We start from the raw sequence: 26,528 nt of genomic DNA, 5'->3' as shown, positions 1-26,528 counted from the left end.
CAGTCACTGGCAAAGGCAGCATTACTATCCAGATAAAATAAATAGGCTTCTTTGTTCTACTGCATCTACTGTGATCTCGTTCTATGCAGTACAAAGCTATGCGGCTGTCAACCTCCTGCAGCTTTATTTAACGCGATCCAATCTGTTTGAAAAAACATGCACTTACGGCAACCATTTATACCTTATGTCCACATCTGTGGTTGCCATGGCGATTTCAGTTTGGTGTAATCTTACTTTACAGCAAACCTTTGCCCAAAGAGGAACTGTAGTGAAAATTACATAATGAATAAAAGTGCTTATATTCATTTATAGATTATTTAGTCAGTGTTTGCCCATTGTAAAATCTTTCCTTACCAATTCATGTTATGAAATTCATCACTGGTGACATATTTAGTCCTGCCAGGTGATCTGTATGGGATTTTTGTTACTGAAAGTTCTATGTACAGAGGGAGATATTTCTTGCTTGGCACTTGGAAAAAGCTGTTATTTCCCACAATGCAATGAGGTTCACAAGCAGCAAACTGTCAGGACCATGGTCATGACATCACACTGTGGGAGGGGTTTAACCACAATATCAGCCACACAGACCATCCCCCCTGATGATTTATTCAAAAAAAGGTAAAGATTTCTCATGGGAAAGGGAGTATCAGCTACTGATTGGAGTGAAGTTCAATCCTGGGTTAAAGTTCCTCTTTACTACCATAAATCCTAGGTATTCATTCCCAAATGCACCTGTCTACTCATCCTAATTTTTTTCAGTTATTTATACAGCACCTCCAAGAGAAATCCTTTGAGAATGGAAAGAGGAGGAAATGGTCCCCTCACTTCAAGTGATGCTGAGATTAATGTACCACATAATCTGTGCAGAGTTCAATATAGGATTCAATGTGGTGTCCTATACTTTCTAATGCAGCCTCCAAAGTTATTTTTAAAGCAAAGGTTTAGGATCATGACAAAGCTAGTTTGGCTATAAAGGTTAGATAGGCTTAGTCTATGACAGCTGCAGGAGCCGTGCAGGGAGATAACTGTCAGCAAGGGCCTGCACAACTGCTTCAGTGCAGAAATGCAGTATACTCTACCACAGAAAATATACCTTAAACCAGGGGTGTCCAAACGTTTTGGACCAAGGGCCATATAACCGATCTTGAGATTGCTATGGGGCAGAACTAAGGAAATTAAACATGATTGCCCCTAGGTACAGTATGCCTATAATAGTTTTGTCATCTGCTAATGAGTGGCTGCTGCTGCTGACATAGTGGCGGCTGCTAATGAGTGGCTGCTGCTGCTGACATAGTGGTGGCTGCTAATGAGTGACTGCTGCTGCTGGCATAGTGGCGGCTGCTAATGAGTGGCTGCTGCTGCTGACATAGTGGTGGCAGCTAGTGAGTGGCTGCTGCTGACATAGTGGCGGCTGCTAATAAGTGGCTGCTTACGACATAGTGGCTGCTGCTAATGAGTGGCTGCTGCTGCTCACATAGTGGTGGCAGCTAGTGAGTGGCTGCTGCTGGCATAGTGGCGGCTGCTAATGTGTGGCTGCTGCTGCTGACATAGTGGTGGCTGCTAGTGAGTGGCTGCTGCTGACATAGTGGAGCCTGCTAATGAGTGGCTGCGGCTGACATAGTGGTGGCAGCTGGTGAGTGGCTGCTGCTGCTGACATAATGGTGGCAGCTAGTGAGTGGCTGCGGCTGACATAGTGGCATCTACTAATGAGTGGCTGCTGCTGTGGATATAGTGGCAGCTGCTAATGAGTGGCTGCTGCTGACATAGTGGCGGCTGCTAATGAGTGGCTGCTGCTGGCATAGTGGAGGCTGCTAATGAGTGGCTGCGGCTGACATAGTGGTGGCAGCTAGTGAGTGGCTACTGCTGCTGACATAGTGGAGGCTGCTAATGAGTGGCTGCGGCTGACATAGTGGTGGCAGCTAATGAGTGGCTGCTGCTGCTGACATAGTAGCAGCTGCTAATGAGTGGCTGCTGCTGACATAGTAGCAGCTGCTAATCAGTGGCTGCTGCTGCTGACATAGTGGTGGCAGCTAATGAGTGACTGCGGCTGACATAGTGGTGGCAGCTAATGAGTGGCTGCTGCTGCTGCTGACATAGTAACAGCTGCTAGTGAGTGGCTGCTGCTGCTGACATAGTGGTGGCAGCCAATGAGTGACTGCGGCTGACATAGTGGTGGCAGCTAATGAGTGGCTGCTGCTGCTGACATAGTAGCAGCTGCTAATGAGTGACTGCGGCTGACATAGTGGTGGCAGCTAATGAGTGGCTGCTGCTGCTGACATAGTAGCAGCTGCTAATGAGTGGCTGCTGCTGCTGACATAGTGGTGGTAGCTAATGAGTGACTGCTGCTGCTGGCATAGTCATACCTCCCAACTTTTTGAGATGAGAAAAAGTGACATTTAAGCCACACCCCTGCCCACGCCCCATCACACCCGAGTCCGCATACCATAAAGATTTCATAAGAAAAATATGTTGTTTTATAACTCAAACCACACTGGTCCTTTCTATCCTGGTTAATTTTCCTTCATATTAACATTTTAAAAGTAGTATCATATCAATTTAAAGGTTGGGAATAAAGTTTAGAGTCAATCAAATAAATTTTTTAGTATAGAAATATATATATATATTAACATAGAAAGAGGAACAAACTCCTGAAAGAGGGACAAATGAGGGGGAAAGAGGGACAGAGCTCGCCAAAAAGGGACTGTCCCTCCGAAAGAGGGACAGTTGGGAGCGATGGGCATAGTGGCGGCTGCTAATGAGTGACTGCTGCTGACATAGTGGTGGCAGCTAATGAGTGACTGCTGCTGCTGGCATAGTGGCGGCTGCTAATGAGTGACTGCTGCTGCTGGCATAGTGGTGGCTGCTAACATAAGTGGCTACCCTTTATTCATCAAGTCCAGGCCCATGTCTCTGTTTTTCCTCCCCCTCCACGGGGACTTCTGCAGTCATTTTCTGTAGGCTGCTAATGAGTTGCTGCTGCTGCTGGCATAGTGGCGGCTGCTAATGAGTGGCTACTGCTGCTGACACAGTGGAGGCTGCTAATGAGTGGCTGCGGCTGACATAGTGGTGGCAGCTAATGAGTGGCTGCTGCTGCTGACATAGTAGCAGCTGCTAATGAGTGACTGCTGCTGCTAGCATAGTGGCGGCTGCTAATGAGTGACTGCGGCTGACATAGTGGTGGCAGCTAATGAGTGGCTGCTGCTGCTGACATAGTAGCAGCTGCTAATGAGTGGCTGCGGCTGACATAGTGGTGGCAGCTAATGAGTGACTGCTGCTAGCATAGTGGCGGCTGCTAATGAGTGGCTGCGGCCATAGCCGGCCTTTGATATGAGCGACCGGAGCGGTCGCTCAGGGCGCCAGCTTCCAAGGGGGCGCCTATAGCTGGTTACCTATACTGAAGGCACCTATAGCTTTACTGAGGGCTCCAACACCTTGGCTACCTATACTGGAGGCACCTACGCCTGGTTACCTATGGGGGGGATGGAGACCTTTAACTGACTTCCTACACTCGGGGCACCTATGCTTGGCAACCTATATTGAGGGCACCTACACATAAGATCCTATACTGGGGGCACCTATACCTGGCTACCTACCTATACTGAGTCCGAGGGCGCTTTTGGGGGGGGGGGGGGGGAGGGCACACTGCGGCTATAACGCGTGGTGCAAATTGTCAGTGCTGTGCCATCATTCTAAATGGGGGGAAGGCGGCTAACTGTCCCACTGATTGTTTTTATTAATATTCCTGAAAGGTTCTAGCCTTTATTTTTAAGTGTATTCAGGATAATGCACTCTTTCCATCCATTCGTGGTTATTAATAGTATTTTTTCTATTATACATACGTGACACAGAGATCTGAGCATTTGGCGTGATGTGTCACAACGTCAAAAAGGTTGGGAACCACTGTTCTAGAAGATATCTTAGGAGAAAAGGGGAATTGAATATGGGCCTGAGGATGTTGGGAGGGGTGGCATAAAAATCAGGTTTCGCTCAGGGCGCTGTGAAACCTAAGGCCGGCCCTGGCTGCGGCTGACATAGTGGTGGCAGCTAATGAGTGACTGCTGCTGCTGGCATAGTGGCGGCTGCTAATGAGTGACTGCGGCTGACATAGTGGTGGCAGCTAATGAGTGACTGCTGCTGCTGGCATAGTGGTGGCAGCTAATGAGTGACTGCTGCTGCTGGCATAGTGGAGGCTGCTAATGAGTGGCTGCGGCTGACATAGTGGTGGCAGCTAATGAGTGGCTGCTGCTGCTGACATAGTAGCAGCTGCTAATGAGTGGCTGCTGCTGCTGACATAGTAGCAGCTGCTAATGAGTGGCTGCTGCTGCTGACATAGTAGCAGCTGCTAATGAGTGGCTGCTGCTGCTGACATAGTGGTGGCAGCTAATGAGTGACTGCGGCTGACATAGTGGTGGCAGCTAATGAGTGGCTGCTGCTGCTGACATAGTAGCAGCTGCTAATGAGTGGCTGCTGCTGCTGACATAGTGGTGGCAGCTAATGAGTGACTGCGGCTGACATAGTGGTGGCAGCTAATGAGTGGCTGCTGCTGCTGACATAGTAGCAGCTGCTAATGAGTGGCTGCTGCTGCTGACATAGTGGTGGCAGCTAATGAGTGACTGCGGCTGACATAGTGGTGGCAGCTAATGAGTGGCTGCTGCTGCTGACATAGTAGCAGCTGCTAATGAGTGGCTGCTGCTGCTGACATAGTGGTGGCAGCTAATGAGTGACTGCTGCTGCTGGCATAGTCATAACTTTTTGAGATGAGAAAAAGTGCCATTTAAGCCACACCCCTGCCCACGCCCCATCACACCCCGAGTCTGCATACCATAAAGATTTCATAAGAAAAATATGTTGTTTTATAACTCAAACCACACTGGTCCTTTCTATCCTGGTTAATTTTCCTTCATATTAACATTTTAAAAGTAGTATCATATCAATTTAAAGGTTGGGAATAAAGTTTAGAGTCAATCAAATAAATTTTTTAGTATAGAAATATATATATATATTAACATAGAAAGAGGAAAAAACTCCTGAGGGGGAAAGAGGGACAGAGCTCGCCAAAAAGGGACTGTCCCTCCGAAAGAGGGACAGTTGGGAGCGATGGGCATAGTGGCGGCTGCTAATGAGTGACTGCTGCTGGCATAGTGGCGGCTGCCAACATAAGTGGCTACCCTTTATTCATCAAGTCCAGGCCCATGTCTCTGTTTTTCCTCCCCCTCCACGGGGACTTCTGCAGTCATTTTCTGTAGGCTGCTAATGAGTTGCTGCTGCTGCTGGCATAGTGGCGGCTGCTAATGAGTGGCTGCTGCTGCTGGCATAGTGGAGGCTGCTAATGAGTGACTGCGGCTGACATAGTGGTGGCAGCTAATGAGTGACTGCTGCTGCTAGCATAGTGGCGGCTGCTAATGAGTGACTGCGGCTGACATAGTGGTGGCAGCTAATGAGTGGCTGCTGCTGCTGACATAGTAGCAGCTGCTAATGAGTGGCTGCGGCTGACATAGTGGTGGCAGCTAATGAGTGACTGCTGCTGCTAGCATAGTGGCGGCTGCTAATGAGTGGCTGCGGCCATAGCCAGCCTTTGATATGAGCGACCGGAGCGGTCGCTCAGGGCGCCAGCTTCCAAGGGGGCGCCTATAGCTGGTTACCTATACTGAAGGCACCTATAGCTTTACTGAGTGCTCCAACACCTTGGCTACCTATACTGGAGGCACCTACGCCTGGTTACCTATGGGGGGGATGGAGACCTTCAACTGACTTCCTACACTGGGGGCACCTATGCTTGGCAACCTATATTGAGGGCACCTACACATGAGATCCTTTACTGGGGGCACCTATACCTGGCTACCTACCTATACTGAGTCCGAGGGCGCTTTTGGGGGGGGGGGGGGGCACACTGCGGCTATAACGCGTGGTGCAAATTGTCAGTGCTGTGCTATCATTCTAAATGGGGGGAAGGCGGCTAACTGTCCCACTGATTGTTTTTATTAATATTCCTGAAAGGTTCTAGCCTTTATTTTTAAGTGTATTCAGGATAATGCACTCTTTCCATCCATTCGTGGTTATTAATAGTATTTTTTCTATTATACATACGTGACACAGAGATCTGAGCATTTGGCGTGATGTGTCACAACGTCAAAAAGGTTGGGAACCACTGTTCTAGAAGATATCTTAGGAGAAAAGGGGAATTGAATATGGGCCTGAGGATGTTGGGAGGGGTGGCATAAAAATCAGGTTTCGCTCAGGGCGCTGTGAAACCTAAGGCCGGCCCTGGCTGCGGCTGACATAGTGGTGGCAGCTAATGAGTGACTGCTGCTGCTGGCATAGTGGCGGCTGCTAATGAGTGACTGCGGCTGCTGGCATAGTGGCGGCTGCTAATGAGTGACTGCGGCTGACATAGTGGCGGCTGCTAATGAGTGACTGCTGCTGCTGGCATAGTGGCGGCTGCTAATGAGTGACTGCTGCTGCTGGCATAGTGGCGGCTGCTAATGAGTGGCTGCTGCTGCTGACATAGTGGTGGCAGCTAATGAGTGACTGCGGCTGACATAGTGGTGGCAGCTAATGAGTGACTGCTGCTGCTGGCATAGTGGCGGCTGCTAATGAGTGACTGCGGCTGACATAGTGGCGGCTGCTAATGAGTGACTGCTGCTGCTGGCATAGTGGCGGCTGCTAATGAGTGGCTGCGGCTGACATAGTGGTGGCAGCTAATGAGTGACTGCTGCTGCTGGCATAGTGGCGGCTGCTAATGAGTAACTGCGGCTGCTGGCATAGTGGCGGCTGCTAATGAGTGACTGCGGCTGACATGGTGGCTGCTAATGAGTGACTGCTGCTGCTGGCATAGTGGCGACTGCTAATGAGTGGCTGCGGCTGACATAGTGGTGGCAGCTAATGAGTGACTGCTGCTGCTGGCATAGTGGCGGCTGCTAATGAGTGGCTGCGGCTGACATAGTGGTGGCAGCTAATGAGTGACTGCTGCTGCTGGCATAGTGGCGGCTGCTAATGAGTGACTGCGGCTGCTGGCATAGTGAAGGCTGCTAATGAGTGACTGCGGCTGACATAGTGGCGGCTGCTAATGAGTGACTGCTGCTGCTGGCATAGTGGCGACTGCTAATGAGTGGCTGCGGCTGACATAGTGGTGGCAGCTAATGAGTGACTGCTGCTGCTGGCATAGTGGCGGCTGCTAATGAGTGACTGCTGCTGCAGGCATAGTGGTGGCTGCTAACATAAGTGGCTACCCTTTATTCATCAAGTCCAGGCCCATGTCTCTGTTGTACAGTGCCTAGCACACAAATAACTATGCTGTGTTCCTTTTTTCTTTCTCTGCCTGAAAGAGTTAAATATCAGGTTTGTAAGTGACTGACTCAGTCCTGACTCAGACAGGAAGTGACTACAATGTGACCCTCACTGATGAGAAATTCCAACTATAAAACACTTTCCTAGCAGAAACTTGCTTCTGAGAGCAAGAAAGAGATAAAAAGGGGAGTTTCTTACCAGTGAGGGTCACACTGTAGTCACCTCCTGACTGAGTCAGCCACATACCTGATATTTAACTCTTTCAGGCAGAGAAAGAAAACAAGGAAAACAGCATAGCTATTTGTGTGCTAGGCACTGTACATACACATGTCTATCCCATCATGTCACATGTCACTTCGGGTATCCCTTAAACCAAAACAGAAAATCCATGGTAGGTTGAGCTCTTGTGCCTTCTAAAACTAGAGATCAGAAGTAAGGTCATTGTATGGTTCATGTAAAGCAGGGATTGCTAAATACCTGGCCAAAAATTGAAGGTAGGAGACCAAGACAGCAAATAACCTGTAATAAGAGGCTGTGGAAAACAGGCCTCTTTGTATACTATATATATATATATATATATATATATATATATATATATATATATATATATATATATATATATATATATATATATATATATATATATATATATATACTAGAATAGTAAATGATAAATACATATTTCTGCATGCACCATGTCAGCATGAATAATAGCAATAGTACAGAAATGTAACTGACTCTTGGGTGCATGCAAAAAGCACCTTTAATTTAATTCAAAATATCAATTTGTACAAAGCCACATATAATCTTGAACAAACATTTTAAATCCCCACAAATGGCCACAAACTGTAATAAAATACAGCCACCTAACTGAACCCCAGAAAAAACACTCAGAGGACAGCAGTCATCAGCGGACAGTCTCGGCAGAGTAGCTAATTTGTAAACAAAGGATGTTACCCCTATATGTCTGCTTCCATGAAAGCAGGAAGTAGACACACCGCAGATAGAATTTGTATCAGCTGTAACAAATAAATGTTTTTCTTTAAAGGTTATTATGCTATAGCTTATCTTTTAGAGCAAAGAGAAAGTTCTGGAATCAGGCCCGCTTTAAAGGGAACCTGAAGCGAGTAAAAGTATTTAAAATAAACACATGATGTACCTGGAAATGAATATTACATACTAACCTCACCATCAGTTCCTCTCAGAAGCTCACCATTTTCTTCTTACAGTGATCAGTTCCAGTTCTGACAATATTTTGTCAGAACTGAAATATACCAGTTGCTGTCAGTTATACATCAGCAGCTGTCAGTTACAACTGAATGTGGAAGGTAATGTCCATGTTTCCCTATGGCTCAAGTGGGTGATATTACAGTTTAACAGTGTGCTGACCAGGAAGCTGTTACGGGGTAATGGCCATTTTTAAAATGGAGGACAGAAAATTCCATTGATCACAGTGGACAAATGGGACACAGGAGAGGAGAAAGAGATTGAGGAGTAGACTACACAGGAGGTAAGTATGACCTGTGTATGGTTATTTTGACTTTTTATTTTCAGTTCAGGTTCTCTTTAAAGGAAATAAATATGACAGCCTTCATATTCCTCTCACTTCAGCTGTGCTTTAAAACAATGGCATGTAATAACAGGCTTCTGGCTGCACCGCAAGCAGTATTGTGCCATTTCTGTGACTGCAGTTACTCTTTAAATAATAAAGGCATTATTCCCTCCTGACGCCTTCACGCAACCACCGAGGCAGACTGAGGGACGCAGGCGACATCCCTGAACCCGTAATTAAAAGGTCCCAGCGACATAGGAAAAGCGACAGAGCCAAGTGAAAGCCATCCGCATAACACAAGTGCAAAGAAAGATTACAGCAGTAAGTGCTGCCATAAGAATGTTAAGCCTTGAATGAGAGGAGGAGAGTTTAGTAATTAGCACAGACATGAAAAGGAAGCTGCCAGCATTAGATATCTGAGTGGTAATGAAAAGCTGTGAATCTAACCATGATCTGCTGAATAGATCACAATAATAATAATAAGAGGGATCAGTGCTCTAAAAACATCCCCTATCTTGCGTGATATTACAGCTTAGCGCTTTGTGTAATGTGCGCAGTATTTGGGACGTGATAGAGTCTTTGTCGGATACGGCAATTACGCTCTCTCACTCCTCTGTTATCTTAGGATCTTCCTGGAAATCATTTTGGAAAGATGATTCCGCTATTCCGTGAACCGCCAAAATCTTAACGTCTTGATTGTATTTTCGGTGTATTTTTTTCACCGTCCGTAACGGCGGTTTTGTTAGAAGGATTTCTGGTTTCACGTCGCCAACATAAATACCTATAGAGGCCCTGTGACGTTATTGTTAATACAATGCTGCCATTGTTACAACTGGAAATGCGAAGGGGGGGAAAAAGGCAATAGTGGTGCAATTACTGCAAAGCACTTAAAGGGAAAATGACCTGAAAAATGTTTCTATACATATAAAGCTTTTACTCTGCCTGCTTAGTACAGAAAACATTGTCCTAGTGCCAAGCCCAGATTCTCTGCATTCCGATGCCTAGATGCTTTTTACTCATGCGTTCTCAGGGGCCATGTTATACAGGTGCTATACAGGAAGACGATGCTAATGTAAAAAACCCTCATCACAATGGCTCATGGAGGATATGTAGGAAGGTGGGCTGTCCTTACACCCTATAGGACAAAAAGAAACAGAGACAATGGGAGCCTAGACAGTGTGGTATGCTAGTGGTAAATGAGTAGAAATAGTAGAGAAAAGAGGCTACTCACAAAGGTAGGTTGCAATAGGGACAACCAACCACTCAGAGCAGGAGGAGACAATAAACCTGACTTCCAACCTGGATTGGGTGTGGTTGCTCTTCTTGGTAGAAAAGACTGACTGGCTCTCACGAGGTGTGAGCCATGTGAGGCCAGAGAGGAACCCTTCCAACCTTGAAGGGGTGGTGGGTACAGAAGTACAATAGGGATAAAGAGGCACCCAAATGTGAAAAAACTGTGTTAAAAACAATAATAAAAATGAAAAAGGTGAGGTGGCGTACCTTAATGAAGACAGTCTTATAAGACAAAAACACATTTATTTAGAACAGGCAACGCGCTTCACGGGTCACAGGCCACTTCCTCAGGCCAATAAAATGCCAAACAAGGAACAGCCAGGAGTATTAGCTTATAGGAGTATTAGCTTCTAGTATTAGGAGTAATGCTTTCAATGTGCTAAACACATTCGTTATTGTCTCACGAAACTGTCTTGATTGAAGAAAGCCACCTCACAGTTTTTGTTTTATGATTGTGATTCACATCTGGGCACCTCTTTACCCCTATTGGGCTCATGGAAAAGCTACTCTCCCTTCCCCAAAAATATAAAAACCTGATAATTTTTAGAAAAGCGTTCTGGCCTTAGTAGTATAGTATACCGATTATAGCTAGTGTAATGGATAACAGAGGCGCCAAAAGGATAAAATCAATTGTTAAAAAGTTTAAAAATGCTTTGGAGGCAGTTGGTGGACTCACCTCCTGTAAGCAGACACAACAAGCTGTGTATTCAGAAAACAAAGTAGATTTATTGGTACACTCCAGGGTATATTCGCAACGCGTCTCACGGGTATATTCCCGCATCCTCAGGCAATAATTAACAGGAGTACACACAGTGCAGTCTTAAGGTCACGATACGCGATTTGATCCTTTTGGCGCCTCTGTTATCCATTACACTAGACATAATATCCACCCCTGGTGGAGGGGGATACCCCTTGTTCTTCCTATCTACAGAGAGCGACTTCTTAACCCTGAGTGAGGACAGGACAATCTCCTCACCTGCCTATTACAGTGGTTGCCTGGAGGTAACCCTGGTTTGTGAGTATAACTTTGTACTCTTTTCTATTTGACCCATTTATTAGTACCTACTACACTGTATTTGGCTCTCGGTTCTCTCTTTTTATATTTACCGATTATAGCGTTCCACATCTTGTCTTTACAGTCTGACGGATGGAGCCACATTGTAACTGGCCTCTTTGGCTACTCACCAGGGCCAGATTTGTACTCTTTATTGCTCAAGTCCACAGTCACAAGCCGCCCCCCTTCAGTATAGGTAGCGAGATGACCACTCCCCCTTTTCCCTCCAGTATACGTAGCAGCCATCAGTGTCACTCATTTCACCACTCGTTTCCAGTGCAGAAGCTTCCTCTTCCTTTCCGTCTCCAATGCAGCCCAAGTCCAAAGTTGCCACAATGCAAATGTGCACAGAGAGCAAGGTTGCTGCTGTGCAGGCGGCTAGCAGCAGAGTACCATGGTCAGGCTTTAGCCTGATCTCCCTGCATTGCAGCATTTGCAAGCTTGCAAATGCTGCACCAGTTAGCCTGCTGCTTTGGTGCCCTTGCTCCTGTGGTGCCCTAGGCCATGGTCTAGGTGGCCTTGGCTTAAATCTGGCCCTGCTACTCACAGTGTAGAACTAGTTCTCAAAATAAAGACATGCAGTACAATGCTTGTATCATCAAGCTGTCTCATGCTACTGTTCCATGCCCTGCCTTATGGCCACTGATGCCATGCTTTGCAGTGAGCACCTGGGCCACATCCATCACCATTGAAGTGCAATCTCACAGACAGACAGAGGTGAAGGGTGAGTTTGCCAAATTCCTAACACCTTTTGGATGATACTACAAACGCACAATTAAATCAAACCAATAGACGTTTGCATGACTATTAACTGGAGGCATGACTATAGATGATAAAGCTTTTCCCCCTCAGCACTTAGGCTGCTACCTGAATGAGGCTTTGTTCACACTGCTGATGTTTAGTTGGACTTCATGGTTTGGAAGCCCTGCCCCTTGTGTCCATATGCTGACCCCTCTCATCATCACAGCCACATTCCTCCCATGTCAACCACACCCCTAGACATTTGCGCTTAATGAGATCAGAGGTGCCCGGTGGTATAAAATTATTCAAATCAATAAAATAAGAGAGACTGCTTACATAAAGATGAATGTCTAAGCTTGCATGCTCAAAAAGAGCGTTTATTGCACAAGAAAAGACAACACGTTTCATGGGCTACAATCCCACTTCCTCAGGTCAATAACATGCACGCTCAGCAGTCTGATGGAGCTCAGAGTGACTCTATCTTAGAGACGCTCTGAGCTCCATTAGACTGCTGAGTAAAGAAGCTTAGACATTCATCTTTAGGTAAGTAGTCTCTTGCCTTATTTTATTGAGATTAACCATTTTATACCCCGGGCACCTCTGATCTCCTGAACTACAATTGTGTACACTTCCCTTGGAGGGTAGAGGGCACTGTCTCACATTTTTGAAGAAGACCTACCCATTGAGGGGACAGCCACTAACCCCAGTGCGGAATGAGCATTCCTCACATGCGCTGCAAGTGGTTGCTATCTAGCAACCAAGGATTGTGAGTAGGCCTGAACGATTTTAGGAAAAAATTGAATTGAGCGATTTCTGTCTGAAATTGCGATTTCGATTCTATTCACGATTTCATTCAAATCAAGCTTTGTTCCCCCTCTGTCCCCCTGAATCTATTTGTGCCCCCTTTGCCTCTTTATGCCTCCTCTGATTCTCGCTCTTGCCCCCTTTGTGTCTCTGTGCCCGCTCTGTTTCTCTCTGTGCCCGCACTGTCTGTGTCTCTCTGTGCCTCCTCTGTCCTCGAAGCTGCATCAGTTCTGGACATAGCTTCAAGCACGAGTCCAGCGATGCCTGTCTATCCACTTCGCCTCCTGCCGGTTCTAATCCATGGAATACTTCCTGTAGGTCATGTGACAGAGTAACACAGTTTTGCCAAGCACCAGAGCCGGCAGACGATGATAGAGGACGGAGAGCGTTGGACTCGAGCGGTAGGTATGTCCAAAGCTGCGGGCCGCTTTGGGGAGGTTTGCAGCCATTTCTTCAAACTTCCTCATGTGGAACTTACGTGATCGCGATAATTGTCACTTTGACGATTCCGAAATTGTGATGTTGGTGATCACGATTTCGGTTTAAATTCGATTTATCTTTCAGCCCTAATTGTGAGTGCCTCATATTTCTAACTACCACTTACTCCACGTATTCTAACAAGACTACACTATATTGGGCTCCTGTTCTTCTTTATGTGCATTGTTATCAAGGTCATTTGATCCATCTCTTACACCCTAGTCAGCCTCCCGATGATGTCCTTGCCTGGACACAGCACTAATACTGTGACTAGGTAGCTTCCAGGTGGGAAATTAAGACAGGCCGGCACTTGCATAGGAATACACCTGGCAATTGCCCAAGCCCCAAGGCCTTAGAATCTCCCTTAAGGGGAGTCATAAGCATCCAGCGTGCACTGATGGTAACACCCCAATGGCTATAGAGAGCACAGGGATGCAGAATCCCACTTGTCTGGTGGCACACTCCATTGTGCACTCTGCATGATTGGGTAGCAGGGGACAAAGGGCAACCTAATTCTGCAACACTAAGACATAGGCTACCCTAATACTGAAATTAGGAGGGCTGGGTTGGTTGTCTGTATTATGCAATTATTAAGCATACAGTGCTGGGGGTAACCAGTGCAAAATTTGCACTGTGGCCTATGACTCCCTAGCTATGCCACTATGGGGTGCTGTTGGGGCTCAGATGAGGAAGGAGTGCTGTCTATTGTCAAGCCTTACTATCAGATAGTGATACCATGACCCACTACAGGGTCACCCTAAAGTACAACTGCCAGTAACCCCATCCCACCACTGGCCAGTATATTAGTGCTCCTGCAGGACATTTTCCACAGAATCCTTGCTCCTTATCTCGTTAGGACATTTAAATTAAACGTCCTTACTTGAGGTGAGGAACAAGGATTCTGTGTGTTTTTTTTTTGTTTTTTTGTAATTTTTCCTTGTGGCCAGGGTTTAATTCAGTTCTCGTCCTCATTTTCTTGTCTGTTACTGCTTACAGCCACTGCAATCCTGCAAAGAAAAAACAACTTGCAGCTATGAATGCCCAGCCTTCTCTACTGCAATTAACCTCCTTGCCGGTTATCCCAAGCTCAGCTCGGGGTAACCTGCGTAGGAGGATTTCTCAGGCCCCGCTGGGCCGATTTTCAAATTTTTTTTTTTACCTACACGCAACTAGCACTTTGTTAGCTGCGTGTGGTATGCGATCGCCGCCGCTACCCGCCGATTTGCTGCTACCCGCCGCGCCAAGCCGCCCCCCCCCCCCCCAGCGCAGCCTGGCCAATCAGTGCCAGGCAGCGCTGAGGGGTGGATTGGGATTCCCTATGACGTCCCAACGTCCATGACGTCGGTGACGTCATCACGCCCCGTTGTCATGGCGACCGGGGAAGCCCAGCAGGAAATCCCGTTGTGAACGGGATCACCTGCTTACTCTGATCGCCGGAGGCGATCGGAGTGGGTGGGTGGGGAGATGCCGCTGCTCAGCGGCTATCATTGGATATCATTTTAAAAAAATAAAATTCAAAAAAAGTGCTGCGCTGCCCCCTTGCCGCGGTAATTGGACCGGCAAGGGGGTTAATAATCAAAAGATAATTGGGGAAGCTGGGTGAGGCGTTATTGATAAGCTTTTGAGCAAAGTGAAACAGTCTCAGTGGCGTACCTAGGGAATTTGAAACCCGGGGCTGATTATTTACAGGTACCCCTCCTCCCCCCCAAAAAAAATTGATGGGAGGGTTGACGGGTTGGGGCACTGAGTGTGTCACTGCAAATGTTCAGATTTTTTGGGAAAAGGAGTCGTCAGGATGTGGACGAAGCTAACCATTATGAAATTCAGTACTCTATACAGTGCTGCAAAATATGTCAGTGCTATATAAATACACAATCATAATATGGTAGGATATTAGTCTAGGACTATGGTATGATTAGATTCTGAGCTCCTCTGAGGACAGTCAGAAAAGGGGGATATACGAAAGAAGGGGTGCATAGGAGGAGGGGGGATAAAGAGGTGGAGGCACAAGACAGAGAGCCTAGTGGGAAAGGAGAAATGGCAGGAAGACCTCTCACCAGGACTGCAGACATCACCAGTGCTGTTTGGCAGGGACATGCTGTTAAAAGAAGCAACTAAAATCTGAAAAGAGGAAAGGGCCATCGGGAAGACAAGAGGCTGGAAGGGGGAGATGGGAAAAGAGATAAGATTACCTGCAATCAAGCTAATCTTTGCTTGGTTCTCTGCTCACTACAAAAGTCGTCTGTCAGCACCTGTATCTCTGGCTTCTGCAACAGCAGGCTGCGCTGCATTATTGATTAATTACTCTGATCAGGATAAATAATCAATAGTCCAGGGTACTCTGGTATTACAGCAGCCAGTGCACATGGCTACTAATAACAGGCAACTTTTGAAGCACTAAACACATCCAGCCACCTCTCCCTGCTAATGTCCCAGCTGCAGAACAGCAATCATTCTCTCTACTCACCTTGCTGCTCTGCACATTAACTCACTGCAGGCTGTGTGTAGAGAGCAAGGAAACTCATTTCCCACGGGACAGAAAGGGAGAGGGGTGCCACATCTAGTGCAGGAAGTAGTACAGTCCCCTGCACTGCCTGCTGCTATTTTCCTGAATGTTGTCCAAACTATGAGAAAAGATCCCAGGTGGAAGAACACAATGGCTGAGCACCACAGCAGCACCCCTAGCCATGGCTACACCCAGTGAAGTGAGCACCAGCAGCCCTACACTACAGCAGGTACAACACTCAGGGGCGTAACTAGGAATCACTGGGCCCCCCTGAAAAACTTTGGATGGGGCCCCCTCCTGCCAGGACAGAGCACTCAGGGAGGGGTAGAGAGGTTGGGGGCTGGACGTTGTACAGAAGAGCCTGATACACACTGAATAGGGACTGTCAACAAATCTTTGTCTGCAAAACTTTGTATGATTCCCTATCAGTGGCTGAGCAGATGCAGTCATTAGAACAACTGTGCAGAGAGAAGAAAGGTTTTTCTCTCTCCTTGCCCTTAGTTGTCAGTCTCTCAGGATGGGCCCCCTGCGGCTGCATCCCTTGCAGGGTCTATTGTTACGCCCCTGACGACACTGCAGTCTATTAACTTTTTTTTAGTAACTATTTTTTATGTTTTCTTCTAGAAGATGTTAGGCTATCCTAGCAAAGAAAAGAGTCTCATATTTTTATTTTTTAGTTATATAGCTTTTTTTTGTTAGAACATTGCATTCTCCTGTCATTCTGTCATATTTGCAACTATAAACAACACTGTTTTTTAAGCCTTTGAAACAGAGCAGAGCTAATGACCCTTTGAACTCCCCTGCAGTAAAAACGTATCTGAAGCTGTTTTTCACTGTTTCTTTGATGTATAAGTGCTTCTGAAAATAGGACTGTCTCCGAACCAAGTTGGGTCGGAGAGATCAGCTCTTTTTACAAAGAAACAACCAAATTTTCCTTTTTCTGTACTGGAAACGATATGAGACTTCCCTTTGCTACTAATGTCCTATTTCTTAGCTGTACTACACATACAATTTATTATCTCATAAGCTTATTTTCACATCAGATTCCCATTAAAAAGGCTTCTAATGAGTGGATCTGAGTTTTGAAAAAAAAAAAAAAAAAGACAGACACATTTGATCAGCATTTTGTAGTCTGTAAAAAGGTATTTGAAAATTATTAATTTCTGCCACTGTAAGCTATTAAACTTGTGTGGGGTGCAATAGAGGAGCGGATATGCACAGGAAACTGTCCATACACTTTATAGGCCATGAAGACATCTAAGACAATAGCAGAGAAATTAGTTATATTATTCTTCAGTTTCATACACAAATCTAAACATGTAAAATATAATCTTTATTCCAAAATCATAGTCTTGAGAAGTGGAAAAATTAGTCTTTGTTTTGTGAAATTATGTGATTGCTTTAAATGACAAGTGATTGCTTTAAACGACACCTTGCCCAGAGGCCCTGTGACAGTCATGCACACGGTACTTGGCTAATCTACGTGTTCTTGTTCTATATGGAGGGTGGAGAAGGACGAGAAGCGGAGACTACTTTCTGCAGGGGAAAACAAAGAAATAGAGAAAACACAGGATAATTTACAGAGACAGGTACAAAGAAAATTGGAGCCAGAGTGGAGATGTGTTCAGGGCAACCAATCAAAATCAATCTGTAATATAAAACAAAAAAAGTTCTAATTGTTTATTCCTTAAGTTTCTCCAACATTTGACTTTGAATCTGTCTTTGTAACTTAGCCACATAGTCTGACTTAGGTACCTTTTACACTTAGGGCGATACGCCGCGTCGCCCAAAAACGTTGAATCCCGTTGCAAAAGTAGAGATAGTCCTATCAGACCGAGTGCAGTGTGGCATGTGGCTGCGTTTCCCGTTGTGGCATTGCAAGAGCGTAGTGCGCAGTAACTCTGGAAGTGAGGCATACATTCAATGGAAAGTATGCCTCACTGATGTGGTCGTACCGGAGCGGTATCGCGCGGTGTGACTTGTCATGGCCGTTATGCGATCGTATCATCACACAGCAATAGTGTAAAGGGAACCTTAGGGATTGATAGTGTGGATGAGCGTTTCAGCAGAGGGACCACAGTTGAGTGTTGTGGTATCTTGAATGCAATGTGTTCTCTTGTACTGTGGAAACAATGAACCACTGGCTCTAGATGTAAGCCTGGCTTCAGGGGCATAAAGAGACAATTTGCATATTCAGTAGTGATGCATTGTGGGAGACAACAGCTGCTCACTTAATGTTGAATTATCACAAATACCATCTCTTTTAAGAAGGCAAACTACACTGAGCATTGGCTTTTTAGTAGGAAGGCTTTTCTGTCTCTTTTTAGTCCTCTATACTTTCCTAGTAGTTTGGGTCACCCTGAGCTGCTGGGGTATTCTGTTGTGGAAACAATATTTCTTTCCAAGAGAAGAGACCCAGCACCGTCTTCAAAATGTATTTCAAGCTCTTTATTTCTAAAGCATAAAAAGCATTAAAAAGGTCAAATCTATGCGACGTTTCGAGAGGAGCCTCCTCTCTTTATCAAGCTGACAAGCCCTCTGAGTACATACAATTTCAATGGCTTTAAATAGTAGTTGCTCCACTAGGGAGCCAATCAAAATGGTCTGGGCGCCCTGTCGTCAGCCAATCAGGCTAGGTTCCTAAATGTAAGCCCTCCCATCCGGTGGAGGACCTGATGGGGAACTGCATCTATTTTTATGGTCCAATCACTTTAAAAAGACTGCTGAAGCGCAGACCAATGAGGGCAGAGCAGGTCATGAGTAAAAAACATCATCTAACATCATATAACATCATAATGTAAAATTACACCTACTCAGAATTATTTTTTTAAAAAGACCCACAAATACATTTAAAATTAACACTTTACCTCCCACACTATCCCATAATCACCCCAAAAATGTTTTGCATTTAGGGAAAAAAAATTACAATTAAAAAAAAAAACACACATAAATAGTTACCTTAGGGACTGAACTTTTTTAGTATGTATGTCAAGAGATTAGATTATTGTTCATTTTTAAACTATGGGCCTGTAAATAGTGACGGATGCAAAACTCAAAAAAATGCACCTTTACTTCCCCCAAAAAATTGGCACCATACATTGTACTAGGGAAATGTTTTAAACGTTGCAATAACCACAACAAATGGGCAAATTAAATGTGTGGGTTTTATTTATGGTAGCATGTATTATTTTAAAACTATACTGGCGAAAAGCTGAGAAATAATGCATTTTTTCAATTTTTTTCCTACTTTTCCTGTTAAAATGCAGTTAGAATAAAATAATTATTATCAAAAAGTACCCCCCAAAGAAAGCCTAATTGGTGGCGAAAAAACAAGATATAGATTGTTTCGTTGTGATAAGCAGTAATAAAGTTATAGCTGAATGAATGGAAGGAGCGCTGACAGGTGAAAATTGCTCTGTTTTTTTTAAGGGAAAAACCCTTGGAGGTAAAGTGGTTAACCTCCCATGTTCACACAGTGCATTTGTACGGCAGTCTGTTTTCGCAGGCCCCATGCTGCTCATGATCTCCATGCAACAAATCAATGCATCTATTAAATCAATGACTTCATGTATAAGGGCAGGAAAATAACTCACCGTGATGCCAAATTTCAGGGTGGCCGTGAAAATAGGACCCAATTCCATGGCCAATAAACTGAGGACAGACTTGGAAATTGTTTTCTTTAGCAATGTGGCTTTAAAGTAAAGGGAGAAAAAAAAAGACACATAATTATTGTTGAATTAGGCAAATCTTATTGTACAGCCTTCTCTATGGTCAGGCTGAAATCCATTAGACTATTAATACATGTAACTGGTTAATTAGAACCTGCAGCTTGCTGAAAAGTACTGCTGACATCTCATATGGTACGTTCTGTGACCCCAAACTACAGCTTTTGTAGCCCTTTGGAAAAACAGGGTCAGGAAAACCCTCTACACTGCTCTCTACCTGGAGTTAATGAACTGCCCATGTCCAGCGCATTTTTACTGAGCATGTGTAAGTTCACAAACCGCACACTCAGTGAAAGGAAGTGCTAGTGCACAAATGCAGGAAGAGGTGCACAAGCACTTCCTTTTACTGAGCATGTGCAGTTTGGGAACTTGCACATGCTTAGTTCAAATGGACTCATTCCCAGCTGTGGCGAACTTCTGTTTAGTGTTAGAAATAAAGGTGCAGCAGCTGGAAACAGAGGCACAATGAAGGCCTGGGACAGCTGTAACTACACTGAAAGGACACAGAGGCGGGTGATTGTATACAGAGTGTGCCTCTGTGTCCTAATATGATTTCACAAACCCACCTCGAGTTCTCTTTAACCTCCCTGGTGGTGCATTTCTGTCTGGAATGAGTCAAAAGTGGTAAATTTTTTTCATTTTAAACTTCCAATTCTTAAGTCATAACTCCCTGAAATATATCAGAATAAAGGTCTGGTATACATTCTGCATATAAATAAAAGACTGGAAGACAAATTTGTTGAAATAATTAAATTTATCAAAAACTGAAAAGATAGCAAAACTGTACAAATAAGGCAGAAGATTACTGTATATATACAGGATGTACATGCAATACAGTATATACCTAATACACCTCCCGTGTGTGGTATATCTTGAAACGGAACGGCACACAATGCGACATTACAGTCAGGGCAGTACATTCGGGATTCCTTACGGACTTTTTCCCCTTTGGCATCAGTCTTGCTGCAGTCAACCACACACATCCTGGTTGGTGCATTTTTTGGGGGAGTTGGGCGGTATGTAGTCCATAAAGTGACGGCCATTGAGACGCTTAGTATTGACCACATAGGATGCACGGTGCCCAATTCTGGCATCTGATGAGGTCTGGTACTTCATGCAGATGGATTCGCAAACCTTCCAGATAAAGTCCGCATGCGTTGCTGGCCTGTCACTGCGCTGTTTGTACAGGATGTGCGCATTCCAAAGAGACAGTTCCAGCAGGTGTCAAAATATTTTTTGTATATTTTTTCTGTTGTTTGCGGACTGCGGGGTAGAACTTCATCGCCTGGTCGGCTCTATCCACCCCACCCATCGTGTTGTTATAGTCCAGGATGACTTGAGGCTTGTCGATGACTTTACCCCCTCTTGTTCTGGTGGTGACAGTTGAGGGGTCATGGACTGTGCTGAGGGCACACACATCTTTCTTGTCACGCCAGCGGAGACCCATCATTTTTCCCTTCTGCCAAGCCACAATGTCCCCAGCTTTAAATTTTTGTTTAGCGAAAGTTGATGGCATCTCTCGCCTGGCAGGCCTAACAGTGCCGTAGGCATCCGTTTTGTTTTTTATCAAGAATTCAAAAAGTTCCGGGGAACTGTAAAAATTATCTGTGGTCACACAGTAGCCTTTGTTCAGCAACGGCTTCATCAAAGACAGCACTGATGATGTCGCCAGTCCGTAGTCCTTGAAAGCAGGGTTGAATTTTGTCTTTTTCCCGGTATACAGAATGGTGTTCCATACATACCCTGTTGCTGCCTCGCATAGCAGATACGATTTCACGCCAAAGTGGGCCCTCTTTGATGTGATATACTGTATCCAGGACAGTCTCCCCTTGTAGGCCATCAGGCTTTCATCAACACTTATTTTCCCTCTGGGGTACATAAGTGTTTCTGAAGTTTTCCACAACCAGCTGATAAACCTCCCAAATTTTTTTCAGCTTTGGCACAGGGTGGGTGGACTCATCAAAGGTGGTATCTGAAAAATGCAGATATTTCATGATCAGTCAGCGTCACTGTCACTTAAGTCCGCCAGCGACTGCAGATCATTAACGCTGTCCTCGAACTCTATCAGCACTTCTGGTGTGAGACGCCTTGAGGCTGACACCATAGTAGGTGATGGGCAGGTGATAGGCAGAGAGTAATCAAATCCAAGCAGAGGCGGCAGGCAAAGAGAGTAGTCGAAATCCAGGCAGAGGTCGGTACAGTCGGCAGGCAAAGAGAATAGTCGAAATCCAGGCAGAGGTCGGTACAGGCAGCAGGCAAACAGAATAGTCAAAATCCAGGCAGAGGTCGGTACTGGCAGCAGGCAAATAAAGTAGTCAAAATACAGGCAAAAATCGGTACACAGGTAATCCATAAAAAAAGACAGACCAGCAGATCACAGCACTTTTTCCAGAAGCAGCAGGGAACCAAATGGCTACACTGCACTCGATAAAAATGCTTTTTAAGCATTTGTATCCAATCATTCATAAATTGGGCTAATCAGCTTATAATATTTAAAATTTCCGCACCACCCACCCTCCTACGTCACGCCGCCTCGACGTCAGACCGCCGAAACGCTACTGATCTGATTGGCCGCTGGGTCCCTGGAAGAAGAGCGGGGCTATGGGGATCCCAGCAGCCGAAGATTAATGCTGACAGCCGGGGAGAGATGCAGGAGTCCCGCTGCGCAGCAACGATCGTGCTTGGGACTCCAAAACTGTGCAGAAGCCCGGTATTTCCCTGCCCCATGTTAAGCTCGGGATTAGTGCTCTTACCTAAATTTTTCTACCCTGAACTCAGCACGGGGTTACCGCTAGGGAGGTTAAAGCAAACCTGAAGCAAAATAAGAAACGTATGACGTAATGAGCTGTATGTGTAGTACGGATAGCGAATAGAACATTAGTAGCAAAGAAAAAAAGAGTCTTATTTTTATTTTCAGTTAAATAGCTTTTTTTTTATAACATTGCATTATTCAGTAATATTTGCAGTTTAAAAAGCGCACTCTGTCTTTTAAGCTATAAAACAAAGCAGAAATAATGACCATTTGAACTTCCCTGCAGTAAAACCTTATTTCAAACTGTCTCTCAGTGTTTCTTGGCTGTTTAACTTCTTCAAATAACAGGACTGTATTCCACCCATGTTGGGTGAAAGAGCTCAGAGTTTTTAACTCTTCCTGTACTGGAACACAATATAAAGACTTTTTTTCTTTGCTACTAATGTTCTGTTTCATAGCTGCACTACATATACAATGTGGCTGTACACTTGGCTAACTTATTTTCTTCCTAGTCACATTCGCAGTGATTTTCCTTCATACAATGATGAGACATTGTACTGTCTTACAGATGCACCCATACACGTTGTATCCTTGCGTGTCTTTTCAAGTGTGCAGCGTAGCGCTGAATCCCCCCCACCCGCTGACGAAGCATGTGGCACTCAGCGTACAAACGCACGCAGGATTTACATAGTTCACCGGGCCGATAAATGTCCTAACCTCGGAAAATGATGCGGCACCAGCAGAGGTTAACGTCGCAGTAAAAGCACAGCGTTCAACTCGGATCCCAGAAAATGTAATGCAAATGATATGCAGATGTGCGGTTATCATAAATATGCCCGATTCATTAAGATCTATTAAAATTAATTTGGGTAAATAATGTTATGCTTAATATGGCATATCTATAAATGGCACTAATTACAATTTATGACAAATTAACTGTAAGCTGATGATGGATTTCAGTCGACCAGCACATATAGGGGGATTTAAATGCACCCTGTTATACGGTGCAAAAGAACAAGAAGCCATATTTTAAATTCACAATTTTTTTTACAATAAGCTGCAGACAGTCCACACACGAGACATCAGTTATACCGCTCTGATTAAGAAAGAAATCAATTCCTTCAGTTCCGCTTTATGAAAGGATTAATGGTAATGATCATTTCAGTCACCCTACATTGTTTTTTTTACCACCACAAAATACACTAGAATGTTCCTAATTGTTACATGGCAGTATCAAAGCTTAATTCCAAGCAAGGAATTAGTCCCAGCAATCAAAATGATTGAAAAAGGTTCTTGATCTCTATAGCTAATTATTCATGCATGGAGATGGGGAACTCTGAGCAGTCTATGCTCAAGAGAAAGCACAAATGCCATGGTGACAAGAAAGCTTCCAGTCAGTTTTAGAAATGAACAACTGGCTGCAGGATGAAATAGAAATATATATTGTAATACTTCATATTAGGGAATAATGTGCAACGTTGATACAGTTACGTCCATAAATATTAGGACAGAGACAACTTGTTTCTCATTTTGGTTCTGTACATTGCCACAATGAATGTTAAATGAAACAACTGAGATGCAGCTGAATTGCAGACTTTCAGCTTTAATTCAGTGGAGAAAACAAAGTGATTGCATAAAAATGTGAGGCAACTAAAGTATTTTTTAACATAATCCCGTCATTTCAGTGGCTCAAAAGTAATAGGACAAATTAAATAACTGGAAATAAAAGGTCCTTTCTATTATTTGGTTGAAAACCCCTTGCTGGCAATGACACCGAGGTCTTGAACTCATGGACATCACCAGATGCTGGGTTTCCCTCTTTTCAATGCTGTGCCAGGCCTTTACTGCAGCGGCTTTCAGCTGATCTTTGGTTTTTGGGTATTTCTCTCGGAAGTTTAGTCTACAAGTGAAATGCATGCTCAATTGGGGTAAGATCAGGTGACTGACTTAGCCATTCAAGAAAATTCCATTTCCTTACTTTAATAAACTCCTGCTTTGCTTTGCTTTTCGTGAAACAACAAACAATTTGAGACTGTATTTAGCTAGATTTGTAGGTCTTCACTCGGCTGCTTCTGTCCTGCATCTCATCAATAAACACTAGTGTCCCAGTGCCACTGGCAGCCATGCACGCCCAAGCCATCACACTGCCCCCACTGTGTTTTACAGATGACGTGGTATGCTTTGGTTAATGAGCTGTCCCACGCCTTCTCCATACATCTTTCTTGCCATTATTCTGCTAGAGGTCGATCTTCGTTTTATCTGTCCAAAGAATGTTTTTTCAGAACTGTGCTGGCCTTTTCAGATGTTCTTTAGCAAAGTCCAATCTAGCCTTTCCATACTTGAGTCTTATGTGTGGCTTGCACCGTGCAGTACACCCTCTGTATTTACTTTCATGCAGTCTTCTCTTTATGGAAGACTTGTATATCGCTACACCTACCCCTGTTGTTTACTTGGTTGGCTATTGTAAAGAGGTTTCTCTTCACCATGGAAATGATTCTGCGATCATCTGAGTTTTTTTCATTCAAAATTCATTGAGGTAATGTGCAGAACCATAATTAGAAAAAAGATGTCTGTCCAAATATTTATGGACCTAACTGTATGTACTCCATAAGTGCTGAGTACACTTACACTGGGTAGGGCTTCCCTTTTGCCCCAAAGAAGCATCATTTCTTTGCGTCACGGATTACACAAGATTCTGGTGTTGGAAACATTAGAGAATCTGGTCCAGGCTGACATGATTGCATCACACAGCTTCTGTATATCTGACAGCTGTAAGCAATCTCCCTTTCCACTGCACCCTAAACCACCAGCAGCCTGCACTGTAAACAAAACACAGGCTGTGTCCATGGATTCATGTTACAGGCACCAAATTCTTTAACTGTTGTGTGTGAAATTACACAAAGTAATCAGATTCCGCTATAGCCAAGAGTTGTGAATAATGATTTCTAAATGGCTGATATTCATTTCTGTGCAAAATCATTGATCTTTGCACTATATTATTCAATAGATCTGTTTATCTTTAGCAGCCTATACATTGGATTTCAATATCCTGGGAATGTGGAAATTGCATAAGACAAACACACATATCTTAATTTTTATGAGCATTCTGCCTATTCTCATTTAAATTGGTTGATTTTTCATTCCCTGTCCATGGTCCTGAACTAATTAAATGGATTTGGAGCATAGTCATAATTGGGCTCGTATTTATAGAACACATAACAAGATAATTGATTACTGCAAACTGAACCTCACTGATTGGCCAGGCAGCACACGGGGTCGTGTGTGTGGGGGGGGGGCGGCTCGGCGAGCGAGGGCTAATCGGCGCCGAGCGGCGGCGATCGGAGTGCACACGCAGCTAGCTGCGTGTTGCAGAAAAAAAATTATGCAAATCGGCCCAGCAGGGCCTGATAAATCCTCCTGCGCGGCATAGCCCGAGCTCAGCTCGGGCTTACCACCAGGAAGGTTAAACGATGTTGTACACACATGGCAAATTGCATGATATCAGCCCAACAGCCATGTGAGATGATTCGCTGTTTGGATCGGGCAAACCGATTGTTATCAGTTTATCGTCTAGTCTTTTGCATGCGTACACATGAAGTCAGATGACACTCAGGCAATTTGGTTGAGCGTGTGTATGAGCTTTAAACGGTATGTCGTGGGATCAGTCGTGCATATTTTGGAACAAGTGTATGCACCTTAAAAGAAGAGGCCGCTGAGACATGGAGTACACATAGTAGGCTGTGATAGTTTTGTGTGAGGAAAGTCTACGTTGTGTACATGTCTAGAGATTAGAAATAGAACATGCATTCCATAAAAGGCTGATATGCGTTTTTACACATTTACTTTCCAGTTGTGAAAGTAAGGTAATATGCAGATTGCCAGACGAGGGTGTGCCTTGCTTCTCATTCTCAATCTCTTCATCGGAACACTAAAATAATTGTTTTAAGTGGCTTTTCTTAGGATAAATAAGAGTGCTTCAAGCCTGCATTACTCCAAAGTTCAAAGGCTGCCACACCCTCTAATATCAGTTAATTTGGTGTAATCTTCAGTTAAAACATGTCCTTTTAGATAATCTTTCTTTGTGGAAACATTTAAAATAATTGTCAGCCTAATATTAATTTGAGCGTGCCTGGCTAGCGTAACAGTAAACAAAACAATGCCCGTAAATGTGGGCTGCTAACCTGCTGGAAAATCAAGGCACAGGAAGGCTGCATCTAAGCAGTCTTACTGTTGCCAAATTATAACCCCCTACAATGCTACTGACAGGAGGCCACTTCATAGCCCCCCCCCCCCCCCCATCAAAACAGGCACAAAGAGCACACATGACAAGCGGTTAA

General features: G+C 44.7%; 1 protein-coding gene across 6 annotated transcripts in view; it reads right to left on the bottom strand.

Annotated features, from left to right (window-relative positions):
• Positions 1 to 26,528, bottom strand: part of METAP1D (methionyl aminopeptidase type 1D, mitochondrial) — a 300,094-nt gene that overhangs the window by 35,502 nt on the left and 238,064 nt on the right. For all 6 annotated transcript variants that reach the window (XM_068247038.1, XM_068247039.1, XM_068247040.1 and 3 more), the window contains one exon: positions 19,308 to 19,405. In XM_068247038.1, the coding sequence (XP_068103139.1) occupies positions 19,308 to 19,405 (98 nt within the window). The remainder of the gene's footprint in view (positions 1 to 19,307; positions 19,406 to 26,528) is intronic.

Source organism: Hyperolius riggenbachi, chromosome 7, assembly GCF_040937935.1.
Source record: "Hyperolius riggenbachi isolate aHypRig1 chromosome 7, aHypRig1.pri, whole genome shotgun sequence".
NCBI lineage: Eukaryota > Metazoa > Chordata > Amphibia > Anura > Hyperoliidae > Hyperolius > Hyperolius riggenbachi.
The sequence above is the reverse complement of the archived record's forward strand: the minus strand, read 5'-3'. Positions and strand labels throughout refer to the sequence as shown.